At 37.5% G+C, this 20,755-nt stretch overlaps 2 protein-coding genes across 2 annotated transcripts in view; both read right to left on the bottom strand.

The window, feature by feature from the left end:
• The window catches only part of lrr1 (leucine rich repeat protein 1), a 147,318-nt gene that overhangs the window by 115,031 nt on the left and 11,532 nt on the right, over positions 1-20,755 (bottom strand). The gene's annotated exons all lie outside the window — the stretch shown is intronic.
• Positions 1,691-14,182, bottom strand: mgat2 (alpha-1,6-mannosyl-glycoprotein 2-beta-N-acetylglucosaminyltransferase). Its single transcript, XM_028821521.2, has 2 exons — positions 13,980-14,182; positions 1,691-3,359 (listed from the first exon to the last, which is right to left on the bottom strand). Exon 2 carries the CDS (start codon positions 3,121-3,123, stop codon positions 1,843-1,845), a length of 1,281 nt encoding a protein of 426 aa, XP_028677354.1. The 5' UTR covers positions 3,124-3,359; positions 13,980-14,182; the 3' UTR covers positions 1,691-1,842.

Below are 20,755 nucleotides of genomic sequence, written 5' to 3' on the forward strand. Positions count from 1 at the left end.
GAGGTGGACTAAACACAATCCACTGCAAGCTAACTAAAGGGAAGGTGGTTTACCTATCAACACATCACTTCGAAATTTTTGTGGAGATGGCTAATTTAGGTGATTCAGTTACTATGAAACAAAGCTGAACTGAAAAGAAGAAGGGAAAGTGTTTCCTCAAGACCAGTTCTCAAAAACTTTCTTACATGGAGGTTAAGGGTGTATTACTCAATAGATAACATGAAAACAGAAACGTAAAACATTATCTTATTATTAATAAATACCTTGTAGTTTAAAAATAATTAGCATATTTTACAAAACAAGAACTCTATTTTGCTGCATGCTTTGTATCAGGTGGTATCATGACTTGTCTGCTGAAGTTAACTGAAGGAGGGGGAAAAAAAAATGAACACTTGCCAACACCACCCACTACTCCAATGATGAGAAAGTATTAATAAGCAAATCCAATTTCAACCTTACTTGATATAAAAGCCATTTTCACAGCATATGCAGCAAAAATATTTGGGTTATAAATGTTTGTATCTCAAATCTCTGGAAATTAAAGGTTAAATTCTGACTATGAAGCATTCTCAACTTTGTTGTTATACTATACCTACATTACTTTCCCAATTACAAATATGAACACACTATGGATTTAATGAGGAAATAAAAAGATGCAAAAATTGCTTTACTAACAGTGTTAACCACAAGTAATAGAATTAAAGCTCTGGTAACTCACATCTGTTTAACAGCTGCTAAGATATATTCTATCATCTCTTCTCAGCTTCCACAATTGCAGTAGGCATCACTGCATTTTCTTTAGTCAACATACATTTAGTTTTCAGCCTACAATGCAATACAGAAATATGATCTTCTACATGTATTGCACCCTGAAAGCATCTGGATGCCACACAAAAGAACCTGATGTCTACAAAAATTTTAATTTGTATATGTCTGCGTGCATGTTGATCCCTTCACCTACTCAGTTAGAAATACCAACAACATATTTAGATTGCAGTACATGATCTGCAGGTTCAACACACATGATGTATGAAAAGTGATTTTTTTATATTAGCACTGGAATAAAAAGATGCTGCATTGCATTATTCTTCTAGGCACAGGAAATTAATACCCGTCCATGAATAAGCACCAGAACTACAGTACACATTCCTTATAAGAAGAAGAAAAAAAAACAAAACACATGGCACCTCCGAAGAATACAGTTAGCAAGACATTTTAGCCCGGAGGAGAAAAGGAAAAAATAATTGAAAATATAATACAGTCTAGAGCACATTTATTATAATTGTTTGCCAAATTACAGACCTCTGTGCTCTTTTGTTTTGACAGTTCTAGTTTTAAGACCCCTGAAAGATAATGAAAATAGGGGAAAATGTACAAAACACTACAAGCGCAAAAGCTTGAAAATCATTTAACATTTTTCCATTTCTTCTGCACCTGATAAACTGTGGGCAATAAAAAGCAAATACTTCTAAAGATTTAACAGTACTTTAAAAGAGCTTGTCTTTGTTGTAAAGGTTACATTATTATTCATCCCGCATGTGAAATATTTGGCACAAAATTTCTTAAAATGTTGGATTTTTACAAAAGAGTGTAACTATTTTATTTACAGTATGCATATAGAAAATATAAGTATGGCATATCTTTACCCATGTAACATGTGGCCCTAGCAGTAAAAACAAAACCAAAGTGACCCATCTCAAAAGAAATCTTTACTTAATAATTAAAAAACACTGACGCCCACACCCATTTTATCTGATTCACCACACTCCCATAAAATCATCTTGAAACAGTCAGTAAAGAGGAAAAAGTAAAGGCATTTACAAGTTCAAAGAAGGAGAAGAGTTACTGTAATCTGCGATAACTTTTGCACAGTTCGTGATCCCTGATATCACCCCAGCCTCCATTTTTTACTCGTGGGGCAATCTTAGACATAGGAAGTTTGTTTAAGGTCAAAGTCTCTGGAAACATATGATTTTGGTCATTCTGCAGAATGCTTTCAATTTTTGATTTCTGGGATGAAGGCATACAGGCTTTCTTGTGGTGCATCCCACAGTCACCAGCATGGAAAATTCTAGGGGCTTCAGCAACCATGACCTTCCAGAAGTATGGAAGGCATGTAACAGTAAGGTGCTGTAATGACCAGTCCCAATTATAGTCATCGTAAGTACAGAAAGTATCAGTGCACTTGATCAGGTTTTGATAGGTGTCTCTGGTCATAGCCATTCCCATATTGTGCTCTGTGGACTTCCAAGTTTTCACCTCAGCTTTGTCCAGCTTACTTGGGAAACCTGCAAGCGAGTAAGATCCAAGGGATAACACATCACAGTCTGGGCACTGTTCTTTTTGAAGGCTCCACATTTTATTAAGAACATAGTAGAAATCAGGTGCAAGATAGTGATCTTCTTCAATAAACAGAACCAGCCCACTATGGTTATGCAAGGCCTTCACTCGTTCCCACACAAAATGCAGCTTCCACCACCAGTGGTGTTTAGTTTGGGAGAACTTGGCTTCCCTGTAATGCCCAAAAGAGTCAGGATACTCTGCATTTATGCATCCCAATTTTAAGGCATCTTTCTTCGGAATATCTCTTGGGCAATCTTTGGGGTCATTTCCTGGAAACTCATGAGGATAGAGTTGGATGCTAAAAGGGAAAAATATCTGAAGGACTTGACAAAAGTCAACAGTGGCAACTACTTGATTAATCTCCGGTGACCAAAAGTCATGGCTGAATATTAACAGAATATTTTCTATACCCTTTGCCTTCCTAAGAGAGTCTACAAGCAGTCTTAAATAATCTGGCCGATTATGGACTTGCACAACTACAACTAAGTCATCTTTCTGACGAGTCTTTATCTTTTCCACATTTTTGATTGTCTGATCAAAATTTAACTGGTAAACAATTCCACGATAAACTAAGGTCATGTTGTCAACTTCAGGCCTCTGGATTTTCTCTGGCAACGTGTCATTGGAAATTCTTCTGGTCACTAGTACACTCTTCGTGATAGCCTCTTTGGCAAAAAGCTCTCCCTTCTTCTGCTTCCCACTGTTCCAAAAGGCAAAGGCAAAAGCAATAACTATAAGAGTTAATATGAAAACCTTTCGTTTGTAGATCCTAAATCTCATGGCAGGCAGTAATGCCACACAACCAAATATATGAAGCAAATAAGGTGCCTGGTATAGCTTAACTCAAAAGGCAAGCTATAAACTACCCAGAAGTACAAGCCACCACTGATAATATGTGGGAGGGATGGATGGTGTGTCCAGTTTCATTTGGGGTATTCTCACAACCATGGGTATTCTTACTAGATCTTCAAAGCACATCCAGTTCAGCATATTTGAAGAACAAAAAACAGGATGATCTGAAAGAAAAAGAAACATTAGGCATTAATCCCATTTTGTGTCCTATCAACCTTTCGTAAAATCTTAACTTCATTAGTTGTCCAAACTACCATATGGTTTAAGGCCAAAATATTGCAGAACTGCACTCATAAATTCTGTTTTTTAAGCTTTGACAGTTAAGTCAGCACAGAAAAATCAGACTCAAAATGATGTGGTATGTTGTGAGAAATGTTAAAGCAACAATTTTGCACATTTTATCTAGACTACACAGCACTAAGAATAATAAAACAGGAAAACAACATACAACAGATTTGAACTGGGGGGAAAAAAGTTAATACTTTAGGGAAATAAGCATTTCCTAATGCCAAAGACAATTTATAGCACATCCATAACCCAGTGTGCAATTGTGATACACATGTCTCATTATGAAAACAGAGGTTTTATCATGGATTTTAACATTAGGCAGTCATTGCAGTTCAGGTTAGATTCCTTTATTTCTGATTCACTGGATGACTATGGACAAGCAACTCAACCGACTGTGCTTTAAATGGAAACAATGATGGAAACAGCAACAAACAGCTCTGATACATCTTGACCTTAAAAATCATATTTATTCTCACAGGCTTCTGTATGTTCCTGAGAAATGTGACCACCTCGGGTTGCATAGAATAATGACACAAAGTAAAATGGCATTCAATTTATTTATACTTAATTCACTTATTCATTTCACACAGATACAACATGCAAAGAAATGGATGTGAGAAATCAGGTGAACAAGCGTGTTGAGCTATGTTGGGTTAAATGGGCTGTACTGATCAAAATGTTTCTAATGAGCTTGTATTTGTAGATTAACATGTCCTGTTATAAAATTGTGTGGATTTGAGTATAAAAATATGCGTGCACACACACACACACACACACACACACAAAAACACCCCAAGAAAATGTGCAAAAACAGATTTATAAAACTTGATGTACACACATTTCTATGTGATTGACCCTTTATAAATCACCTTGTAAATATGCATAAGTGAACATGCCTTGATCACTGCCCTGAAACATTCATATATGGAGCATGCTAATCAACTTAATACAAATGCAACCACAATGCTGCAGAATTTCATTGGCTGAAAGAGCAACCTCCATCATGACACACTGAGACCCCACCACTTGAATTCAAGAGTACCTGGCTGTGCCCTGCAACTGAGAGTACAAGATCACGAGCAGCATTATAGCACCTCTCCTCGGCATTCTGGGAAAGGCGTAAGGCTATAGTATCTGAGAAGATAATCACTATCAGCTGGCATATGCAATGACACGATTGCTGTCACAATGAATAGTACAGGCCACATAAAAAACCTGAGGGTTCAGCCAGTTGCCTTACCAATAAACCAGCCACCACATACAGTACTGTCACGTCTGGCAAAGATACTCTGCCTCAAATAAAATAATTAATGGGTTGACCCTGGCTACTGAGACCCGTTTGTCGGCCACATCTTGGCATCACAGATCAATGGAATGCAACTGCTCAGTTTATAAATGCAGCGTTACTCTCCCTAGGAGCCCTTACCTTGGCTGAGATACTGTTGACCTGTGGGCCAGTTTCCTGAGAAATGACAACAAGTAAACTGACAAAAACCAAAAAAGAATTCTCCAGTGCAAATACACAGCATTGGCCCTCTTAAAAGGAACTAAAATACAGTATGTGCATCATAACTGTCTTCTTTGAGGTGTAACATTTGTCACATCAACACCAATTGTAATAATGGCTCAGTGATATGAATTATTTGTATGAGTTATTTGGCTGGGTTGCCTGCATTTTCCTACTGAATCAACGGCATTGTTATTTCCCAGTTTCTCTGTTGCATTCCAATGGAGCAGAATTTCCATCAATATTTGCAAGTTCTGCCATCATGTTTTCTTTTATAAACATGGACATTTGCATGGGAAGTTGCTACACACATTTTGAGCCTCTTTTTGTGCACATGCAAGCTTCATAGATGGCTCCTTACTTGCACTCAATGCAGCCTGAACATGCTTCTTCTTTAAACAGCCCTATAATTGGATAAGGTGGAATTGATAATGGATGAATTTTTAATACTTTTCTTCCTCATAAATGCTATAGCTTGCTTGGATTTCTGAATGTTTTTATACAGAAAGTACTAGAACAGCACAAATAAATTCTTACTGGCAAATGTAGATTTTTCGCTGCAGTTATAACTACTGTAAGCAATGAGGTGTAAGGCCAGATTTATACTTAAAGTGATGTGATGCATGTGGCTACGGACGCTACTGCTATGCAAGAGGTGTACTGCTTATACTTGCGCACATACTTTACATACGTCTGGAGGATTCCACTGTGTGGCAGTGCGAGATATCACCACAGTGAGAAAACAACGTTCAGCTTCGCTGTGTTGTGAATTGCCTGAAACATACATTAAAACCTCACAATATCTCAGAAACGGATGGATGTTTAATGATTACATCCATCAATCCAGGGACGCACCAAATTCCAGCAAGCATCGAGCGCGAGGCAGAAACTATCCCTGGACGGGGCATAAGCTCTTCGAAAGGTGAATACAAGCACACACATACTCTAACATCATTTTAGCATCACCAAATCTCCAAACTTGCATGTCCTTGGAATGAAATAGGAGGCCACCGTGGAAACCCTCAGGAAAACACACAAACTCCAGGCAGGGAACACCAGGAACGTGACACTCTACTGTGAGGCAGCAGCACTACTGCTCCACCACCATGCCATCCCCACACATGTGTAATTATTAACAGTGCTCATTATTTAAATGAAGGTAAAAGTAAAATACATACTTTAATGCATTTCATCATGAACGTGATATCAAGTATAAATCTAAGATTTATATAAATATACTTATTTAAAAATGTAATTATATTTATATAATATTAAATAATAAATAGATATAAACCTAAGGATTCTAAATGTGTAGAGAGCTGGAATATCATAAATTTAATGTGTACTGTGTGGCAATTGCTGACTGCAACTGCGGTCAGTGCAGGAGGAAGCCCCAGAAGCATGTAGCGATTAACAACTGGGTCAGTTTTAACATGACATTTACGACGGTCTACTTTAATGACAAAATCAACTACGAGATTAAAGTGGAAATTTCAAGATTAATGCCGCAATTTCCACTTTAATCACAAAATAGACCTTTTCACTGTGTCCCCAATTTTTTTCCCCTGTGGCTCAAATACACTTTTGTACATTTTGATGCTGTTGTGAAGGTGCAAAAAAAACATGGAACAGGAGATGGTATGTGAGACCTTTAAAATGTATTGTGTCATTACTTTCGGAAATATGTAATGCTGGAAAAGAGAAGCACTATGAATGTTTGTATGTGAGCATTTTGCTTCACCACATTGAACCATTCATCAAGCATCGAAGCATTCACATTGATCCTATAGGATCTGTAAGCGGCTTACTGTCACATATTGAGATTAAACAGAGACTCCGACATCACGTGCTCTTTGAACACACCGTGCCCCTCAATTTTTTGCTGGTACAGCAACTCGCGCACACGTTGCATTCATTTCTGAAGATGTGCTCTGAGGATGCATCAAATGAATACTGGGAACGCATGGCAGCCATGATGCATGCATGTATGTGTTCTGAGCATCAAGTATAAACCAGCCATAAGATGTCATGGACAACTTAAACATAATTAAATATGTCACCAAAATCAACCATAAGTACATGTACACTTCAGCTATATACTGTGAACAACTCGTTAGTGAAGGTTCTTTCTGGAACCCCATAAAAAAAGCATAGAACTGTGTCTTTTCAAAATGGTGAAATGCACATGATACTTAAGCAAAGTAGCAACTTCAATGTTTCTGAAATTTTAATCTCAGTAATTTTTGGAAATTTAGACCTTTATATCACACACTAAAATGTTTAAAGGGAGATAAAGCTTTGGGCTAGTTTAACATTTTATTATAGCAAGCAGGTAAATAAAGCACATGTGAGCTTATATCATAGTCAGAGGCAACATTTCCTAGTGTTTAAAACATGTGACCTCAAACCACAATTATGCGAAGTCAGCCCCGCTCAGGATCACATAGCTAGTCAAAAGCAAGTCACTTAACCTACTTGTGTTTCAACTGTCCAAAATATACGGAAACAATATTACTATACCTCTGCACTCATAAAGCACCAGAGGGAGTGTATAAACAAAACTTTATAAACAAAATATAAAATAAACATTACATGAATATCCAATTTGTTATGCATAGGTTGCAAATGTATTAAAATTTGTGTTTAAAAGAAAGCAAGCATCAATACACAAGATGTAAGAAAGTTTAATAAGGTCACACCACCACTTCCAGTCAAAGTTGTGACCTTATTAAACTTTCTTACACAGGTTATTTCTATTCCACAGCCGGAATGTGTTTTTGGTAAAAACACAGATGGCAGGAATCAATGGAAAGGACTATGTTCTATTCATATTCCTCATCCAATTCTTTATTAGCAAAAATTACTTTTGAATCTAATCTTAAAATGGACATAAGGCTGTAAATTTCCCTGATTTCAAACTGAAAAAAAACAGGCTACTCCAGGAAATGAACAAATATCAAACACAGATCTGAAAAAATCCCAAAGTTAAGTATGACATTCAGAGTCACGCCCAGGGAGACACTGATTAAAAGCTTCTAACATTTGAACAAAATTGCATATTCAAATGCATTAAAAATTCCACTAAGAATATGAGAGCCCTATTTGGAACACAAGGTCTTCTATCAGACGACCAAAAAATATTTTGTAGATAGGCATGGATTGGTATTCCTCAATTCCAAGTCCATTTTTTTCTAATTATTACCAAAATATTTTAGCTAAACTATTACTTTAACAAAGATGAAAGAAAATATGGGATGTTTAAGTGCAAGCACAATAAAATTAACAAAAAGAAGAGAAGCAAGTAACTAGATAATGTATTGACTCCTATGTACTTGTTTTGTCATGGAATCACATCACAATAGGTCCCAGTCCACACATTTGCACTGTGGTAACTGACAATAACCATTATGAACCTGCAACATCTGGATTGCAAAGACTCTTAGAAGAACTCATAATGATCATATTCTAAGGTCCTTTTTAAATTCAGACGTTGCAGATTTGTGGCGAACAATCAGCAGCAACTACTGTGCAAATGTCCAGATTGGCACAGATTGTAGTGTGAGTTCATGACATAACAACATTAAATACTTTGACTAAAGCAAGCATCTTTCTGAAGATCATTAACATATGAAACCTAAAATGTTTGTAATGCTCAAGAATCAAAAGGGGCCATGGTAAAGCATTCAGATTAAATGAGACAGACAATTAAGAGTTAGAGCCCATCTCCAGTTAAGAAACTACCTTATAATGGAAAAAAAACAATTTAGAAAACAAAACAACAATATACCATATATTGATTTCATGGGCATAAAGTTACACTTTGTGTTTTTTAAGATGCTTACAGACAGCAGAAAAATGTCTGCAGCTAGTTTCCACTAACTACAGGTTTAAAGGTATTTTATGAGTGAACATTCTACTTATTTAAGCAAAAGGGCGATAAGTGATGAGGTGTAATCATATATAATGGGCCAAGCGACTCTGTCAGGCCCATGTTCATTGAATATAAAAAGCAAAGTGACTTTTAAATAATAAATAATGAAACACAAATATGCCAATTTCTACAAGGGTACATGGCTGCTGGCAGTCATTAACAAGACTAATTTCTAACATAACATCAGTGCTGCCTTAAAGAAAAAAGCATGACAAAAAATTATTCATTAGAGCATTATAACCAATCATATTAAAGTTTCTCTGTTTAGAAGTCTTAAAGTACTTAACACGTGGGGCACTTAATGTATGGAACAAAGTTTAGGCTAGTGAAACAGAAGCTGTAACAGGTGAAAATGACACGATACTCTGTGGTAAAGTATATAAAATTGTCTTATGAAAGCTGTAACTAACACGATGCATGGCCTGTGTTGAGTACTCTTGTTAATTCCAGGATATTTTTTTTTAGTAGGTTACTAAAACAAAAACACATACTTGATGTATGAAATTCCATTTTTTCTGACTAGAGCAGCACACAAGTCACTTTAGAGGACAAGTATCAAGATGAAAGTAAACTAACCGAACTCTTCATATGCAATGCATTCATTAGTATAACACTATATTTATATCAATGTCACAATTTGTGCTATGTTTCTCTTTCCACCTTTAGGTAATGGTCTAGCTTACTATGATGAAAAAATGCAAATGTGGCCCACTTTATGTCGATATTTGATGCAACTTTTTTATTAACATGTTCCTGCAACTTTAGAACTGCCACATGTAAACATATCTAGGGTACACCACAGATCCTTCAAGATATACTTTACACGTAACCTTGGTAACACATGCTTGGCAATTTCACAATAGTCTTTGAGAGAATCTCTGGACATGAAGATATTCAGTCCCCTTTTCTAAAAACACCATTCATTCAGATGCACCTTCTTTTATTATAGAAAGTTTAAACCACCTTCCCACTAAAGGAGAAGGTAATCAAAATGAAACTAGTGTCATGGTCAAAACAGTGTATACTACGGAGCAAAATCTAAAATTAGGGGAATAAATTTAATCAGTCAAAAAAAAAAAAAAATCCTGAAGAAACACAACCAGTGTCATGAGACGGCAAAAGAATGTTGTCACCAAACCAATCTTGCAAATATAGAACACTGTAATTTGCATGTGGTAAAAAACAAAGCAATCCAATACACCTGCAAGCTGGCTCTTGCGGGATCAAATTACGCAAGGTATACAGATTAGAAACTGCTACAGGCTTTCATTTTAATTGGTTTGCAACAAATTAACTTGATCTTAATTTTGGTCTGCTTAATCATGTATTACCAATGTAAGTTGCCTAGGTTTAACATTAACATTGCATTTTTCCTCAATTGTGCTTTTAATGTTAATTAATAAGGAAGGGGGATTCCTGTACCAAGAAGCTAGTGCTGTTTAAGTACTGATAAATAAAGAGGACTCTGTTGACTGGATCAGGCCAGTCAGTTATACTATCACTGTCTGATGGGATCTGTTTTGCTGCCAGCCAGATAAGAAATGAAGTTTACACAATTCTAAAGAAACAGGGTCAGAAAATGCTTAGTTCAAAGCTGTTGTACAAAATTGAGAGAGAACAGACATATTCATAGGCCTGAGTTACCGTAATCATTTAATTTGGCAGACAGGCACAAATTGCTCATTCAGTAATCTTGAAAAAGTAACCTGATAATTATTTAAAGTGACTTTCCTGGTTGGTGAAGAACTGAGCTATAAAGTTGTTTATATTATGCACAATGCAATGAAAAAGTATACCCGCATACCAACTGTTTTTCTGCACTGTATCATCTCCCTCCAATGCGAATTGTTATCATATCATCAATCAAAGCTAATATTAGATAACAGAGCCACAGTGAACAAGTAATGGATAACCGACATCTTCTACATTTATCAAGAAAGAGTTATAGGATATTCTGTACCCCCTGTGAAAACATGCATGCCATCTTGAATTCAATAACAGAAGTTTTCCACATTTACAAACACTAATAAACAAAAAAAAATTCTCATTTACTGATTATTGGCCCAGATTTTGTTCAACTACTTCAACCGAGTGATACGCTTATGTTTTTCAGCATGAACTGTATGTTTCACTTCATGCCTCAAACGTTATTATTATGCCTGGACTTTAACCTGATAAAAGTTTTACCCTTCCACTATTCTGATGTAGATATGCATTAATTTTTAAATTAATTTCTTGTTGTATAAATTAGCTATACTTCAGCTTCACATCACAGATGAAGGGCAAAATTCAATTTCTTCAATGATGGGAATTTGTCCATGGTCCTTAAGCAACAAAGCATCACCAACAAAGACACCAAATATGAACGTCCTTATTCTGTTTGTCTGTTAATAGATAGATAGATAGATAGATAGATACTTTAATAACATATGTTCAAAATTTTTCAGGTATGGTTCTTATATTCTCCCCTCCTCGAACTGGGTTCAAAAACACTTCCATGATGAATAAAAATTTGGACAGCGTTTTACCTCGCCCGGATGCGGGTCACCGGAGCCCCCCTCTGGAGCCAGGCCTGAAGGTGGGGCTCGATGGCGAGCGCCTGGTGGTCGGGCTTACACCCATGGGGCTCGGCCGGGCACAGCCCAAAGAGGCAACGTGGGTCCCCCTTCCCATGGGCTCACCACCTATGGGAGGGGCCAAGGAGGTCGGCTGCAGTGTGAGTTGGGTGGTGGCCGAAGGCAGGGACCTTGGCGGTCCGATCCTTGGCTACAGAAGCTGGCTCTTGGGGCGTGGTTCTTATACTCATGGCACCAGAGTGATGCCGTGTTGCATGTTGTGTAGCACATGCAAGTAACACTTTTGCTGTATTCTGTACACATGACAATAACCCTTAGACCATTATCATATTTATATTAGGCTCTTATTGTGAAATGTAGGGTTTACTCAGAAAAATTAAATTACATGGATAAAAGTATCACTTAAGCCTAATCTGTCTATACAACATTGTTTTAAAAACACTGAGAAGCACCCAACTGCATTCTGACAATCTTGAAGCCAGCAAACATATTACTAAGTAGCAGTTTTCAGTTAAGGTCCTCGTTTTTACTGAGCATCTTTCTCATAGCAGACTCAAACGCCACACAAGACTTATTTGCTTGATTAGCTTAAACAACTAATAAATATAAGACATCAAACTTCAAAGTATTTTTTTTTTTATTAATGACTCTCCTCTTTATATTACTACAATCCACAAAGAAATCTGACCACCGTTATTATACTGTGAATTTCCCCTTGGGATTAATAAAGTATCTATCTATCTATAAAAATTAAGCCGTAAGCCAGTAAACCATAAGGGACAAACAGATTTTCATGAAACTTTAATATGCACATGACAAATAAAATTGGGTATCCGTTTCTGTATGCAAGAAGTGAGCTTAAAGGTTTACATAACTGGATTTGACAATATTTTGCACTGGGTAATCCACATTTGCAAATCCAATTGCATGGAATTAGATTCTAGAAATATAAAAAAAGAATGCTGATCAGACTGCAATATTTACATGGATTTTTTTTTATTTCTGCTAGTACAAATGTAACTTAAAGCAAGATAAAAAAGCACTAAATTAAATATTAGGTTTTCCAGAAGGAAATTAACTTACAATATGATCAATATCAAGCATATTTTTCTTTATTTGGATACTATAAAGGCATTTTTTTGTATTTACTCAGTCACAATTTGATATGTTTCAGCTCTTTATGCATCTGCTTCAAATCAACCTAAAACAGGCTACTATATATAAAGTTGTAGTCATTATTTGATTATTATTACTGAATGATCTAAAAAAAAAATTGGCAGCTAATTTTTAATTTTAAATAGAACCTGCGTTTTATATTGCTTACTTTATACAGAAAATATACTTTTATGAACAATGTGATTCAGTGTTAAGTAGCATATCAACAACACTACAGCGTGGCAGGCTTATTAATACTAATATATAGCGCCACTCCCAGCAAATACATCAGCTTCATTGTATTTTATTTTAGTCATATCAATGCTGACTCTACTGTGTACTATGCTGTTTATCAGCTCTTGCTCTCAATTTCCATGCTCGGTTCCTCCCAAGTCTTGATGTACATATTATGAGTGAATTACTTCCTTGGGGCTTAATCTGTAGTAGAATAAACCTTTAATTACACGTTTACTGTGTTACCTTTAACTACGGGACTGAACTAGTATTAATCAAGCAGTAGAAAAACGTAAACCTGCATAAAACGTGCTATGTGCTCAATATATAAAGCAGAAAAAAATTTCTACTGAATTAGGTACACATAGAGCCAAGATTGCAATTATTCTCAGGACTAAGTCTGACTAGGTAAATTCTGCCATACCTGAAACGCTGCATGGAAAAAAAGAGGACTGACTAATCATAGCCTTGTGCATACCGCTTTGATGCAATAGTTGCTAGTCGAGAAAAGTGGCGTCGCCAGTGCCGATATTGCCGCAAGTCAATATGTTACAAGACACACAAGGAAGAAAATGAGATTTCATTTGCTGTACGCTTTTCACCGTGACGTGACAATACAGAGATAATTTTAAATTCTAGTTTTCAAACTACACTCAGAAACTTCATAGGTCAGCGGCTTATTATTATATTTGTATAGTGCAAGGTCACCCTCTGTAATGTGTCGAGGACAACTACCCATACAAAAGCCCCAACTGATCGTAGGTCCCGATTCCGAGGTCCACTTAGGGCGTTTAACAGACTTAATTATCCGCTGACGTGTCGCTAGCGAGTACACCTGGCTGACTTCAGTTCTCTTTTTTTCTTTTCTTTTGCGGCTGGCTGTGCCATCTGGATTTCCTCCGTGCGATAAGCATTTATTATGACACAAAATCACACTCGAGAAAACTCCGGCCACACCATGAGATGAACTTAGGCGGCCTGTCGATTTAGTGACAGCGTGTTTCTCGAAGCGCTTCTCGTCTTTCCGCATTCAACAAGCACTGTTAGAGGCATGTGATAGATAATGGGAGCCGCGTCGTCTGCCTATCAATACCTTATTTGTTTTCAGTACAGCTCCGTCTCTCTTTGACTTGACAGCCGTTTTCCTTGATGTTCCGTGACAGGGGGCAAGAACGCCTTACTCCATTTCTCACTCTTCTCCACCGCCCCTTCTTCCAGCTGCGCTGCCGGAATCAACGCTGACCCCGGACTTCTGGCGCGTGGCGTCACACTGCGCGCGGGATTTCGCAAAGTGTCGCGAGAACAGTGTTAACGTGGCTGGCTACGCTAAAGTAGGTTTGTATTTCTTCCGGGATTATGACTGACAGCTACTGGGCGAATTTATTGTTACATTCAAAAAAGGTTCACGTTATCACGGCAAGTCAGTTATTAAATAATTATTTGGAAGAAAAGTATACATGTTTTATACAAATGTATACTGATGGATAAAAAGCCCCGTTAAGTAATAGTGTAGCCTCTGCAGTTTATGTTAAAATGTGAATTTAGAAAAGGCCATTAAAATATTAGATGAATTATATAATCTGCTGAATTTTTCACCAGACATGATGGCTGCTATTCTTGCTTTAGAATGGATAAATGAGGTTAAATATTACACAGCTGTTATCTTAACAGACTCATTATCATCTTTGAAAGCCTTTAATTCAGAAAATACAATGGGGGAAATATGTATTTGATTCCCTGCTGAATTTGTAAGTTTGCTCACTTAAAAAGAAATGAACAGTCTCTAATTTTTATGGTAGTTTAATTTTAATGGAGAGAGACAGAATATCAATCAAAAATCCAGAAAAAACATTACATAAAAGTTATAAATTGATTTGCATGTCACTGAGTGAAATAAGTATTTGATCCCCTACAACCCAGCCAGACTTCTGGCTCCCACAGATTGGTTGTGTGCCCACGTGACACACAGATTACAATCAATTACAGATACCACTGATATCAACTCCTTATGTGTATAAAGCACACCTGTCCACAGAATCAATTTCTTCCATTCCAACCTCTCCACCACCATGGGCATGACCAAACAGCTGTCAAAGAATGTCAGGGACAAGACTGTAGACCTGCACAAGGCTGGAATGGGTTACAAGACCTTCAGTAAGAAGCTTGGTGAGAAGGTGACAACTGTTGGAGTGATTATTCGGAAATGGAAGAAATATGAAATGACCATCAATTACTCTCGGTCTGGAGCTCCATGCAAGATCTTACCACATAGAGTGAGGATGATCATGAGAAAGGTGAGGATCAGCTCAAAACCACACGTTACCAAAACACCATTGGTAACACACTGTGCCGTAATGGATTGAAATCTTGCAGCGCCCGGAAGGTCCCCCTGCTCAAGATAGATAGATAGATAGATAGATAGATAGAAGGCACATGTACAGGCCTGTCTTATCCGTGTGTGTGTTACCAATGGTGTTCTTGGTGACTGTGGTCCCAACTGCTTTCAGATCATTAACAATCTCCTCCTAAGTAGTTTTGGGCTGATCCCTCACCTCTCTCATGATCATCCTCACCCCATGAGGCAAGATCTTGCATGGAGCTCCAGACCAAAGGCGATTGATGGTCATTTCAAATTTCTTCCATTTCCGAATAATCACACCAACAGTTGTCACCTTCTCACCAAGCTTCATACTGAAGGTCTTGTAACCCATTCCAACCTTGTGTAGGTCTTGTCCCTGATGTCCTTTGACAGCTCTTTGGACTTGCCCATGGTGGTGGAGAGGTTAGAATGGGAGAAATTGATTCTGTGGACAGGCATGCTTTATACACATCACGAGTTGAGACCAGTGGTATCTGTAATTGATTGACTGATTGATTGTAATCTGTGTGCCACATGGGCACACAGCCAATCTGTGGAAGCAAATCAATTTATAACTTTCATGTAATGTGTTTTTTCTAGATTTTTGGTTGATATTCTGTCTCCTTTAAAATTAAACTACTATAAAAATTAGAGACTTTTCATTTCTTTGTGAGCAAATATACAAATTCAGCAGGGATCAAATACTTGTTTCCCCAACTGTACATGTTTATGTTCACTGTCCTTTTTTCCCTGATACAGTCCATTTATTTTTATAACTTTTTAATACTAAATACTGTATCCCAAGGCTAGGCTCCAGTGTTACCATTAACTTCCTCACACATTGCAACTTTATATAAATGATTGTCCTGCAGAAAATGCTAATTTATGGATGGGCACAGCTCCATCATGAAGGAATGCACCTTATCTGCAACAGCCTTCAGGCGTGTACTGCTGTAAAGCTATATCTTTCCAGTGACTTACTATTGTTGGGAAACACCTAACATTGTTAGCCTGCATTGCACACACCTGACTGGATGAAACTATTGACACATATTTTGCCATTTTTCTGTCCTCCCAGTTCTGTTCCTTTATTGAACAGTATTGGTTTGTCTTAGCCTTCTGTAATTGCACCATCTTGATTTTCTCTGAGAAGAGTTACAGTAATATTTAGGACTATTGCCTGCCATACCCATCAGTGACAAAGCTATGCATTCTGATGCGTCTTTAGGCATATTTATTAATAAACTAGCTCACCAATTAAGATATGATCTAAACAACCACCCAGGGTCATTTCCTGGTCAGGAAATCCATATACTGTATTTCTTCTTCTATAGGGACCCTTACACCACTAAGTCTTCCAATACCCTCTAAGATGTTGCCATTTCTGACCTCTCCATCCTGCCCTCATTCTCTGTATAGTAATTGGAAGACAATTCCTGCAAGAAAGTAGGTCTCCTGTTCATATTGTTGAAATTCCATGGCATAAAGCATAGACACAAGGAATTCCAACATTGGCATATGCAGGAACACTCCTGGTGGCAGTGGGGCACACTTCTTCTTGAGGCTGGATATGGGACTTAACCCTATCCTTTACTGTCCCAGTGATGCTCTTGGTCTTTTTATTATAAAATATCATAAGGAAAATACAAACCTGGAAATGCCCTGGTGGTTTGGTTGGTAAAAGATGAACAATTATGGTGCCATTAGAAGTGTTAACCCCCGTGGAAGTTTCCACATTTTATTGTTATACAACACTGAAACACAGAGAATTTAATATGGATTTTTTGAAGTCTCTAATGTTAAAGTGAAAACAGATCTCTAAAAAGTGATCTAAATTAATTACAAATATAACACACAAAATAATTGATCACATATGTATTCACCATCTTCACTGTTTAGTAACCTTCAGAAGCCATGACAGCTTTGTATCTGCTTGCTCAGGCCTCTCTCTGTCAGATTTGCACATCTCCACATTGACATTTGTCCTTGTTCTTCTTTGTTAAACTGCTCAGGCTCTATCACGTTGCATGGAGACCTTGAGTGAACAGCTTTTGTCAAGTCCAGCCACGAATACTCAGTCAGATTGAGATCTAGACTCTGACCTGGGCACTCCAGGACATTCTGAAGTCATTCCTGTGTAGCTTTGGCTTGCTGGAAAGCAAATCTCTCAAGGTGCAGATTTCTTGCAGACTGCATCAGGTTTTCCTCCAGGATTTCCCTGTGTGAAGAGTTTTTTATAGCTGCTGTAAGTTATAGGACTACTGTGAATTTACAAAGTTTTAACAATTTTAACATTTCACTACATTTGAAACTTTTAGGAGACCTTAGACATGTATAACATTATCAATCTTGCTTGTTCCAAATCAGGGTCACAGTGGGTAGAGCCTACTCTGGCATCATAGAGCAGAGGCAGGTACCAGTCCTAGAAATGACATCAATTCATCTTATTAACATCTCTGTATGTAACTATGGTCACACATGGGTACTTTACAATCATGCACATCTTTTGGGGATAAAAGGGGAAAACTAGAGCGCCAGGAGACAAACCCACACAGACAGAGGGGGATTATGCAAACTGAGCACAGACAATAGTCCATATGAATCTGTAAAACAGCAGTGTTCATCATTGCTCCACCAAGCCAATATAACATTAAACAGAATTTATATAGTTTACCAATCTGGATTTAGATTATGTATTTACAAGCTGTTGCACCAACGGGGGGTGTGCCAGCCACCCTTCCCGATACAGACAGACACAGAAGGCACAAATACCAGCATACAGGGCTTTATTATTCTTTTTGCTCGTGGGAAACACTACTCATTTCCCACAAGTATAACACAGTCCCACCAGCATGATATAGCACAACACACAGTTTTTCTGTTTTTTTCTTCTTCTTCTCTCTCTGTCACTCGCATGCGCTTCACTCCTCTTCTCCTCCCAACTCTAGCTCAGCGAGTAGTGTCTGCTGGCCCCTTATATAAGGCACCCGGAAGTGCTCCAGGTGCTTGATGACCTACTTCTGGCAGCACTTCCACGTGTGGTGGAAGAACACACCCATGAGTGCTCAGCAGTTGCTGCAGCACCCATGGACCCCAACAGGGCTGTACCAAATTCCAACTCCCATGGAGTCTTGAGGGAGTCCTAGGCACTGCTGTAACCCAGGGAGGTTGCCATCTAGCAAGGAGGTAATGCTCTGGCCACGCTTGCTCCCCCAGTCCTCCCAGCATGGAGGTGTCCCGACTGGGCAAGGGCCCCAACCATCCACCACAAAACTAAAATTTTAAAAACAAAACATAACTGTGAAACCCTAGCATCGCTGCCATTTGCAGTTTTATGAAAGAAAATTGCACATTTCAATGAGAAACAAATGACACAGTCCAGTCCTTCAGCAATGTAACCTATCATTTGTCTCTGGGAAAATAAACAGCAAACCATACTACAGTGTTTCAGATTTTGCTTTACAACATTTTCAGGTGTAATTACAATCTGAACAAGGTTAGTTTCAGCATAAAAGAATGACTTGGGTACATCCTGCAAAACAAATGTTAGAATGCATTGCAGAAATGTTGGGTAGTAGATAATTATGAGATATTAAGTAGGTCTACTTATTCATCCATTGCATGAACATGGTGCTTGAAAGATGAAACCTATTCCTGCAGCATTTTACCCAAAGCAGTAAAGACCCCTGTATGAGATGCCACTTCATTAGGGTGTAAATCCTCGGGCCAGCTTAGGTTTCTCAGTTTACCTGCATGTCCTTGTAGCTCAATGGTAAAAGCAAAAGCCGCTGCAATTTGTGCCACCAAATCCTAATTTAACAATAGTGCTCCATGAGTAATACGCTGGCAGTTGAGTCAGTTTTCATATGAAAACATCATTCCCAATTTTTTGAATTTCACGTAAAAAGTGTTTTATTTCTGCTTTTTTTTCTCTCATTGCAAAAACAGCAAAGTTAGAGCATTTCATCGTTGTCACTTTTTATTAATGATAAAAGAGTTACTTAATTAGCACATGCTCACTTCTGGTTTTATCAAAATACCATACAGCTAGCAAATCTTCTCATGGCTAAACCAGGAATGAACAAGGCCAGTTCTGAAAGACCACAATGAATGACTGCAGAAGCTTAATTACTATTTAAAATCTCTGCCCAATTTCAAACAATATTTTACTCATGTATTAGTCTTTGTAACCTTTACATTTAAACTTGCTGTATAAATAAACTTTTCTAACAAACTGGTGCAGATATGTATTGTTTTTCATCAAGATTGCATCCTGCATCAGTTTAGAACAGATTTTTCCTTGCAGTTACTTAATGAATGCAATGAGAATCAAAAAACAGTTCTAAAACATTTTCACAAAAGAAAAAAGCCACTAAGCATTTCATACATTTATAAAATGTTGTATGCCATTAGAAAGAAGAGACCAGAGGCCACTTTCATTAATGCATTGCATTTAGTAATTTTATCTGCTTAGTATAGGAGTCCTCTTCTTCCAAAACAGGAAAAAAAAATTTATAAGAGTCATGTCAAATGAGTGGCTTATAAAAGAAATCTGCATTTTTCTACATTTGTATTATGATGAAAGAAAAAAAATGTTATCCATTACATTATTCATTTACTATATTATGTAATGAGCAATATATTATATACACAGCCATCTGCTTTGCAAACTACCAAATGTAACTCTACAGTATTGGTCAACGTGTGGAACCGCATGATTTGGCTGCTTTTACTCAGTAGAGTTACCATGTTTACAATAAAAATGACACATGGCAATTATACTATACTGTATTTAAAAAAAAAAAAATTACAAAATTAAAAATGGAAATGCCTGTAGCAGTCAGTCATTGAACCCCTGATGATTCAGTATCTTTTCAACAACGGACACATTATATTTAGTAAATAAAATGTACGGTGTAAAGTTTAATTAGTTGCTCTTAGGGGGTGCATAGTGAAACCTCCACCTCCTTTTTGTGAGCTGGCAGTGCTAAGTCCTGGGGGCTCCCTGCATGTTGTCCATTTGTGTTTCCTCTCACAATCTACTGTAGAGACATGTAGGCTAGGTGGAAAGGGAGATGCTAAACCCGGCCGATGCAGGTGTGATTGTTCGTCCTGTAATAGGCTGGCACCTTTTCCAGAGTTTGTTTCTGCTTTGAGCTTGATAATTGCATGAAAGCTAGAGCTCATCCCGGCAACACTCCTCTAGATAAGCAGGTTTGGAAAATTGTGTAACTCCATCTGTTCATCTGACTCTGTCAATGAAAAGTACACACACAGAACACATCAAAATATTATTCTAATATTAAAAACTCACATTTGTCACACTGACTTTCACAGATCCTTTATTGAATGGATGGAAAAGGTCATTTCCTGTATTAGGGCAGTAAGGTCAGTGTTCAGTTGGTAAAGAACTAAAAGTAGACTGCTTTCAGAGGTAGACTATTTGAATATTTAAAAAAAACAAAAACAAAACAACTTAGTTACATTAATACAGCAATGGCTTTAGAGGT

Source organism: Erpetoichthys calabaricus, chromosome 16, assembly GCF_900747795.2.
Source record: "Erpetoichthys calabaricus chromosome 16, fErpCal1.3, whole genome shotgun sequence".
NCBI classification, from domain to species: Eukaryota; Metazoa; Chordata; class Cladistia; order Polypteriformes; family Polypteridae; genus Erpetoichthys; species Erpetoichthys calabaricus.